This window comes from Lupinus angustifolius, chromosome LG09, assembly GCF_001865875.1.
Source record: "Lupinus angustifolius cultivar Tanjil chromosome LG09, LupAngTanjil_v1.0, whole genome shotgun sequence".
Classification (NCBI taxonomy): Eukaryota; Viridiplantae; Streptophyta; class Magnoliopsida; order Fabales; family Fabaceae; genus Lupinus; species Lupinus angustifolius.
This window is the reverse complement of record NC_032017.1, coordinates 13,109,226-13,118,080: the sequence shown is the minus strand read 5'-3', so window position 1 is coordinate 13,118,080 and position 8,855 is coordinate 13,109,226. Positions and strand designations below refer to the sequence as shown.

General features: G+C 36.2%; 1 protein-coding gene across 7 annotated transcripts; it reads left to right on the top strand.

Annotated features, from left to right (window-relative positions):
- LOC109356659 (pre-mRNA-processing factor 39-like) lies at nucleotides 237–8,398 on the top strand. 7 transcript variants are annotated; one of them, XM_019600104.1, is made up of 14 exons: nucleotides 237–344; nucleotides 1,079–1,508; nucleotides 1,934–2,040; nucleotides 2,652–2,881; nucleotides 3,409–3,576; nucleotides 3,730–4,093; nucleotides 4,573–4,716; nucleotides 5,495–5,647; nucleotides 5,732–5,848; nucleotides 6,298–6,378; nucleotides 6,513–6,668; nucleotides 7,040–7,336; nucleotides 7,855–7,971; nucleotides 8,249–8,398. In XM_019600104.1, the coding sequence occupies exons 2-14, from the start codon at nucleotides 1,106–1,108 to the stop codon at nucleotides 8,360–8,362; spliced, it is 2,451 nt and encodes an 816-aa protein (XP_019455649.1). In that variant the 5' UTR covers nucleotides 237–344; nucleotides 1,079–1,105; the 3' UTR covers nucleotides 8,363–8,398. The 7 variants fall into 7 exon arrangements, with proteins under 7 accessions (XP_019455649.1, XP_019455648.1, XP_019455646.1 ...); XM_019600103.1 differs by having other exon boundaries at nucleotides 1,931–2,040; XM_019600101.1 differs by having other exon boundaries at nucleotides 1,079–1,517.

The window sequence follows — 8,855 nt, the reverse complement described above, 5'->3', positions numbered from 1 at the left end:
CACATGTAATATGTACATTCTTAACCATGCGACAAAAATTACGGCTCGTGCAAATGCACGGGTAACTCACTAGTGTACACTTATGAACTATTAGGTTTAAGGAGAAAAATTCCACGTGTCTAACAAACAAAAGCCCATTGCTGACTCTACAAAATATATCAATCACGATCCTAACTAACGGTTCAGATTGCATCATTATCTTTCACCAACGGCTTAAGATCTAACATCAGCATGAACCTCCATGCACCTGCAACAGTAACCCAGTGCTCCGCTATATAAAAGCCGCACCCTCACGTTACCAAAAATTCAAGTCCTTCATAACGACGGCGATTCTCTCCGTTCAGGTTCTTCGCTGCACGTTCCACTCTCGATTAGGGTTTACATTTTTCAAACTGAAACCCTTTGGATTTATGCCTATTTGTTTAATCTTTAATTTCAAATGCTGTATTTGATTATGTCTGCATTAGATTCTAGGTTGATGTTGATTTTGCATTTCGACGAAGTAGATGAAATTAATTTTACTTTGATATTCATGCATTACTAGGGATTTGGAATTAAGGAGTTCGGAGCATGTTGCTATTTCGTTTGCATTCCGAAGAAGGAGCTGACGTTGTTGTTACTATGATTTTATATTCTGATATTTGTGCAATGTAGGGATTTGAATTTGAGGAATGTTAAATTCATTACTATTTGATTTGGTTATCATTTGAGTGTTGCATTTTCGATAAGTTGCTGAAATTATTGTTACTATGACGTTATATTGTGATATTTGTGCGTTCCTAGGGTTTTGAATTTGTGGAATGTTTGGGTTATTACTATTAGTATCATATTGATGAACTTTGTGAGATGGTGAATTTGACTCTACATTGGTTGGGAATCAGAGAATACTAGCATCTATTAGGTTACGTTATTCGTTGAGTCTTGCATTTTGAAGAAGTATTACTAGCTTAAATTGTTGTGACTGTAATTTCATATTGTGAGATCTTTGCACTCCTAGGGATTTGAAGTTGAGGAATATTAGCATATGGACTATTCTGCTGGGTTATTCGTTGAGTTTTTTTTTTTTTTGTGTTTTCAGATTTTTTAAAGATCTTTTAATCCAAGTATGGGAGATAGTGAAACAGTAGTTGCTGAAGCATCTGCAGCTGAGGTGTATGCTTCAGCTGGACATGCTGACACAGTCATGAACCCAGTTTTGGAGGCAGGTCAGACCGTTACTGATTCAGCTGGAGAAGGTGCCGAGGGAAATTCAACGTATGGGTTTGGTTATTCTAATGCTGGTGATGGGAATGCATATGCTGGGGATCCTAATTCTGTTCTACAAGCACAATTCAATGCAGCAGATGATAATAAGCAAGCTGTTGGTGCGATTGGTACTGATGAAGCCTCTGGTAGGCTCGGAAACGCAGCTACAGAGACCCCTGTTCAAGTTTCTGAGAATGGCAGTGTTGTTGGTGCAGTGGAAAATGCTACAGGACATGAAAATGGGAATGCGGTGGAGAATATTGGTAGGTCCGGTGATGAAAAACAGCTTGCAGATGGTTATGGCATGTTTTTTCTGTTACCTATATATGTCTGTCTTGAGTGGTATTTAAATTTGTTGAAAAACTCTGTTGTCAATAACGGATGACAACTTGTGATGGACTGTCCAAAATCCATCTTACAGTACAGTGGATAGCTTCTTGGGCAAATAGCAGAAGCATGGTGGATGAAAAAATTACCTATAAAATTAAGCTATAGATAAAGAAAAAGTCATTGAAGAAATGATAAAATTAATAATATTAAATTACTCAAACGTATGATTAAAAGGCCCATAACATAAGTCTGATTTTCATAATAATTGTTTTGTAACCCGTTTGCAATTTTAAAGAACATGCTGCTAACTAACCCAATTTATGTTTTGACCCTGTTCATTTTCCCTCAATGTTAGCAGCTGTCATGTCTGCTGAAGAAGATCGTCTGTGGAACATTGTAAGAGCTAATTCATTAGATTTTACTTCTTGGACGGCTTTGATTGAAGAAACAGAGAAGGTTGCAGAGGTATGTTAACCGTCATTTTATGATTTGAGTTACATGTTGGGGTATGTTAGAATTCATATATTTTGGCTTTAACATTGTATTGAAATTTGGACATGTTTGTTTCATTGGCATTCAGGCGTTGTCTTGTTCAATTGCATACAAGAGATTAGATTGCTTTTATTTTTGTTGGGTACTTGGGTTAGAGTTGGGTGGTTGGATTGTTAGTGGGACTTACGTAATGACCGTGACTCTGGTTATTAGGTGGTAAACTATTTTTATGCTTTTTTACAATTCAAGTTGGCTTCAGCCAGACGAACGTGTGTTTCCCTTTTAAGAAGTCTGAGATATTTTTTGCTCCTTTTACTCGTTAACAACCAGGATTTGGCAATATTATAGTCAAGACTTGTAAATAAAGGTTTAAGTTTTGTTTAATGTATGCATGCTATATTGATATTATGTGTGGTGTGCAAAGGCATTTTAATCTTCTTTGTCTGTCACATTCCATGGATGGTCAATGTTCCTGGAATTTAATTTTAAATTGGCAACTTAATGTTTCGCAATTTATCTCTCTTGTTGTCCATGCCTTTTCTGAAATTTGTGGAACTCATTCCTTTATAATTTCTCCACTGAAGGACAACATTTTGAAGATTAGAAGAGTTTATGATGCTTTTCTAGAAGAATTTCCTTTGTGCTATGGTTATTGGAAGAAATATGCTGACCATGAGGCACGTGTTGGCTCCGTTGATAAAGTTGTTGAAGTTTATGAGCGTGCTGTTCAAGGTGTTACATATTCAGTGGACATGTGGTTGCATTATTGCATATTTGCTATAAGCACTTATGGGGATCCGGAAACAGTTCGTAGGTAATGGATGATTAGTTATTTGTTATCCTTTTTTCTTTTTGCAATGGGAGGTTTTGATCTGATATTCCATTAACTACGCTCTGGTGTTTCTAGCCTGCTATCTAACCATATTTCAGAATACATGCAACCGTGATATCTCCCTTTTATGGTGGAAAAGCTTTGATGGGATTGCATATTTTTGAAAATTTTAGGGCTATCTACCCATTTCACTTTTCAACTTGATTTCATAGCACATAGATATGGTAGTTTATTTTTGGAATAGTATCTGTATTTAACTTTGACACTCTGAGGTGCATCAATTTGCAAATTGCTGCTGGGAAGATCTCATCTGGTTAATGGCTAAGATGATCTCTATGACTGCTCCATTTCTCGGACATAGTATGATTTTTTGCAGGAAGGTATATGATGTTAGAGTGATTTGTTTGTTCCCTTGAACACTAGTGCTGCTGTCTCCCATATGGATATTCATAAGTAAAGAGATACTTGAACTCACTTATTAACCAGAACTGCATATTCATATGTTTCAGGCTTTTTGAAAGAGGATTAGCTTATGTTGGAACAGATTATCTTTCTTTTCCTCTTTGGGATAAATACATTGAATACGAGTACATGCAGCAAGACTGGGGTCGCCTTGCCCTGATCTACACCAGGATATTAGAGAATCCTAATCAGCAATTGGATCGTTATTTAAGCAGGTGATACTTGTTTTAGCATTATTATCCCTCACCGTTATTTATTTTTAAATTACATAATAAGTGTTTTGATGTTATTTTGCACATATTCTCCCGCCCCACCTTTTGTTTTCTGTTTTCGTTTTGTAATATTAGTTGGTGAAAATGGTGTTGCAGCTTCAAGGAGTTAGCCGGAAATCGACCATTATCAGAATTACGGATTGCTGATGAGGCTTCTGCGGTGGTGGGTGCTGCCTCAGAGACAGCTGGCCAGACTATTGAGGGCGAAGTCCGTCCTGATGGTGCAGAGAGTTCTCCTAAACCTGTAAGTGCTGGCTTAACAGAAGCAGAAGAGTTGGAGAAGTATATTGTAATTAGAGAAGAGATGTATAAGAAAGCTAAGGAGTTCGATTCTAAGATCATTGGTTTTGAAGCAGCTATCCGGAGGCCCTACTTTCATGTACGGTCCCTTAATGTTGGAGAGCTTGAGAATTGGCATAATTATTTGGATTTTATAGAAAGGGAAGGCGACTTAAGCAAGGTAACTGGGTTGTTTTATTTTAAGCGTGTGTTTTATTCCAAATTTTTACTTATATAAATTGACTTACATTAAGTAATATCTGCTGTATGTTATGTTTTATTGGCTAATACGTTGGATGAGGCAACTTTTAAATCGGGAAATTGAACTGAGACTAAAGCATCAACCTTCAATTTGGTTTCTTGAGGCTAAGTACTTCAAACCCTAATTTGTCAGTGGGCATTCTAGGTTCATCATGTGTTTGTAATTTGCAAAAGTTATTCCTTTTAAAGTGTGAATGTTATGCATGCAGGTGTCTTCTAGTCTTCCTTATCATCTGTTTCAGACAAGGAAGGTCCCTCCTTTCATATTTGAGGGGCCTCTCTGTCCTGCTAAGGAGTACTTCTTAATGCTTTTTATTTTTTATTTTATACTATTGATTTTATATGGATATATCATTCGGTACAATTTTTACAATATTCATTTTTTGTTGTGTTAATTAGATTGTCAAGTTGTATGAGAGATGTGTCATTGCATGTGCCAATTATCCCGAGTACTGGATACGCTATGTTTTGTGTATGGAGGCCAATAAAAGTATGGATCTTGCAAATAATGTTCTTGCCCGGGCAACCCATGTCTTTGTCAAGGTAATTTCTTTTCTTAATATCAATGTATGGTTTGTGTAGCTTTGAATTGCTGTGGAGTTGGCAATCGTTTGTTGTATTTAATCTTAATTGATCCATGAGTTATTAAGCTTTGAAATGAAGGAGTAATGTCTCTAATGGATTCCAGTACATAGCTTCGGTTGGTTATGTTGGTTTTACTTCTTAAGTTAAGTGGTTGGTAGTGACTTTTATTATCATGAAACTCATACTTGCACAGTGATATGCTGAAATGTGTATATATTATTCAATCAAATTTGGGCTCTTATTCATGTTTCAGAATTCTGAATATGGGCTTTCAGTAGTGAATGTCTATGCATTCGTCTTTTTAGAATTCTCCACACATTTCTATGAGTGACATTTATGAATTTGCAACACTGACAAGGAAATAGATTGTGGCTGCATCATGTCCTGAAAAGGAGGGGTTATATGTATATCCATCGGGTTTGATCATACTACTTCAAATATCTATTTTTCAAAAGCTCAATCTGTTGGGTCATACTTGAATGCCCAGTGTTTTTAATTCTTTATGTCTCTGACAAGCTTTTTCTGCCTTGTCAGTAAGGGAGGCCATGTGTTCTATTTGTAGGTCCTTTCCCTTGGTTTAGATAATGGAATGTTTGAGTAATTCTTTATTGTTGATTAACACAACTAGCATGCTTTCAAATTCTGCAGATTGCAATTATAATTCACGTTTCTTGTGGCAGAGGCAAAATACTCAATTTTTATGCATTTATTTATATTGTTGTTTGTAATAATGCAGAGACAACCTGAGATACATCTCTTTAGTGCTCGATTCAAGGAAGAGAATGAAGATATAACTGGTGCTAGAGCTGCCTATCAACTTGTGCATGATGAAATTTCTCCTGGTCTTCTTGAAGCAATAATCAGACATGCTAATATGGAATATCGACTGGTATGTTGACTTAGAAATGTTTTTTATGTTGTACTTTCTGGGGTAATTTGAGTATATTTACAACTTTTCGATTACTTGTTGCAGGGAAAGTTGGAGGATGCCTTCTCCCTATATGAACAGGCCATTGCCATTGAGAAAGGAAAAGAACATTCACAAACATTGCCATTGTTGTTTGCTCAGTATTCTCGATTTGTTTTTCTGGTAGGTATCGCAATATATTTGTATGCAAATATTCCTGATTTGTTATTTAAGGCTTCTCATAGGCCATATATACACTCTTAGTTCTTGTTTGTTTATCTGGTAGGTCTCGGAATATATTTGGATGCAAATATTCCTGATTTGATATTTAAGGCTTCTCATATGCCAAATATGCATTCTTAGTTCTCTTTGGCGTTGTTACATTAATATGTTGTGGATTTTTAAATAATTTATTTCCTTTGTTTTGGAAGGTGAACAACTAATAGTTCATTGCTTCCTTTAATTATTATTAGCTACTTTTTTTGGTTAACCTATCTGCATTATGTTGCATGATAATGATTTTGTGTGCTTATTATTTATGGTAAGTAAAGGATCCAAATTAATTATAGCTTGATTCAATGGAAATTTTCATGTTTGGTTCTTGACATCCTTTTGTCTCATTTTGTCATCAGGCTTCTGGTAATGCAGAAAAGGCAAGGCAGATTCTAGTTGAAGGGCTTGAGAATGTTTTGACGTCAAAGCCACTTATTGAGGTATGTCCTCACTTTTGCTTTCCATGGGACACTAAATTCACTTTTATTGTGCAGCAGTTGAGATTCTCCTCTTTTATATATTTTCAAGTGTTCTTCATATCTTACGAAATTCTTTAATTCCATGTTACTTTTAGGCTTTATTGCATTTTGAGGCTATTCAACCCTGGCCAAAACAAGTTGATATTGACTTTCTAGACTCGTTGGTTGTCAAATTCATAATGCCCAATGCTGAGAGCCCTAATGTAGCAAGTGCGGCCGAGCGTGAGGAACTTTCAAGCATTTATCTGGAGGTAAATTCTTCTGAGAACTTAAAATTTCCGTTTTTTATTGAGGAAGAAAATAATTTCTAACTTTTCTTCTTTTATTGTTTATTATAATTGTGTTGAAAATGACCCTGCTGTAATCGCTTTTCAAAAGTCTAATAGGTTCATTGATCCATGTCATTGATCCCACTCACACGTGCGATAAGTCTTGGTTATTGCATAAGATACTTGGGACACTTCCACACACACTCTTCACACCACTCACCATTAACCAAATATCAAAGCTTATATGCAACAAGCCAACTATCACCTATAATTATCTGAGTACTTTGCAGTTGGATTTGAGATCAAGTACTGTCAATTTCACAATTCATATGAGCTTTCTGTTCATTTTTCAGTTTTTAAATCTCTTTGGAGATGTTCAGTCTATCAAGAAGAGTGAGAATAGGCATGCCAAACTGTTCTTTCCACATAGGAGCATGTCAGAGTTGAGAAAACGTCATGCAGATGATCTATTAACTTCAGATAAAACAAAAGTAGCAAGAACTTATTCTGTTCCATCACCCGCACAACCTGTGGTTGGTACATATCCAACTGCCCAGAATCAGTGGACTAATTATGGAGTTCAACCTCAAGCTTGGCCTCCGGCGACTCAAGCACAAGGACAACAATGGACTGCTGGCTACACCCAGCAGGTAGATTTTCTTTTTCTCTTATGTGTTAGTGTCCTGCCTGATCGGGGTTTGTTTATAACTTTCTGTTGAGAACTGTTTTGTATACTTTGGTGCTTCATGTATCATTATCTTCATGTATATCAAGTCTTGAATGTGTTTCATATACGTTAAGTTCTGACTGTTTTTTATGTGCTGAAATGTCATATCTGTATTTTATTGCATTTGGGTACTATTATCTCACATAATGCACATACATTGATTTTTAGGTGTTTGTTTTTAATTCATTATTTAATGGTTTTGTAACTTAACCTATGACCAAGAGGTCATAGTTTCAAATCCTGGAACCAACCTCTCCACTTGTAGAGTAAGGTTAGGTACGTCTACCCTCCCAAACCCATTAGGCAGAAGCCTTGTGTTTGGCCACCCTTTGTAACTTCTCCAAATGTTTTGTGGTCAATCATTCATCGTTGTTCATTGTTTTTGTAAAGGTGCTTCATGAGGTCTTTTTTGAGCTGATCCATTCTTCTGATTTGTTGTAGGCTTCATATGGGGCTTATGCAGGTTATGGGGGCAACTATGCAAACCCACAGTTGCCTGCACCAGTTCCTCAAAGTGTTCCATATGCCGGTGCCTACCCTCCTGCATATCCTGTACAGGTACGGAGTAGTTTCAGCCCTTCAGTTTTATGAATTATTTGGCCCCTAATATGTTTATGAGATTTGTCGGTAGAGGTCTTTTCTGTTGCCTCTGCCATTATTATTTCTTAACCAGTTGAAATTATGATTATGGGAATGTTCAACAATTTGTTTAATGGAACAATTTGCCTCCCCTTCTGGCCTTGTGGATTGAGTTTTCATACTTACATTCAGCACCATTTCTCAATTCATATCCAATTTCTCGAAATTCAGTGATGATTTTTTGTGTGTATTTCAGGCCGCGGCGGCGGTTCCTCAACAAAGTTACGCACAACCAGTTGCAGCTCCTCCTCCTCCTACACAACAACCTGCAGCAGTTCCCCAGGCCTATTACGGAACAACTTATTACTAAAGAGCTTACAAAATGAGACACCTTAATATGTTTTCTGTCGCTGTATTATTATTTGGAGCTTTAGATGTAGTAATGGAAACAAAAGTTACACTATCCAAGATAGAAACTCATTTTGACTTATTAGTAATTGTGTTTTAGTTATTATTTGGTGGCTACAGACTTTTTATTTGTAATTTTTCTATTATTGCTTTGTTTTCATTATGCCAATTTAAGCCAAGAGTTAGTTTCTTCAATCCAAAACAAGGTTTCAAAACCTTCACAATTGCTTACAGTAATATTTATAAAATAATTGAGGTTGGGGAATTTAAAAATTAAAACAATTTTTAACTGTTTATAGAAGTCTTTATCAAAAAGCTTTTGGTGTTTATAGAAGTCTTTATCAAAAAGCTTTTGGTGTTTATAGAAAATCTTTCTTTCGGCGTAGCCCCAGCCAAGAACCTCTGTTCTTTCCTTATCTAGAACTCTAAGCAATATGAAGATACAACTCAGAAGT

Excerpts from the sequence above, each read along its gene's own strand:
- LOC109356659 (XM_019600097.1), top strand. The coding sequence starts at position 1,106 with ATGGGAGATAGTGAAACAGTAGTTGCTGAAGCATCTGCAGCTGAGGTG. Across the intron at positions 1,548-1,933 it reads ACAGCTTGCAGATGGTTATG|CTGTCATGTCTGCTGAAGAA; the intron begins GCATGTTTTTTC and ends CAATGTTAGCAG. Across the intron at positions 7,972-8,248 it reads CTCCTGCATATCCTGTACAG|GCCGCGGCGGCGGTTCCTCA; the intron begins GTACGGAGTAGT and ends TGTGTATTTCAG.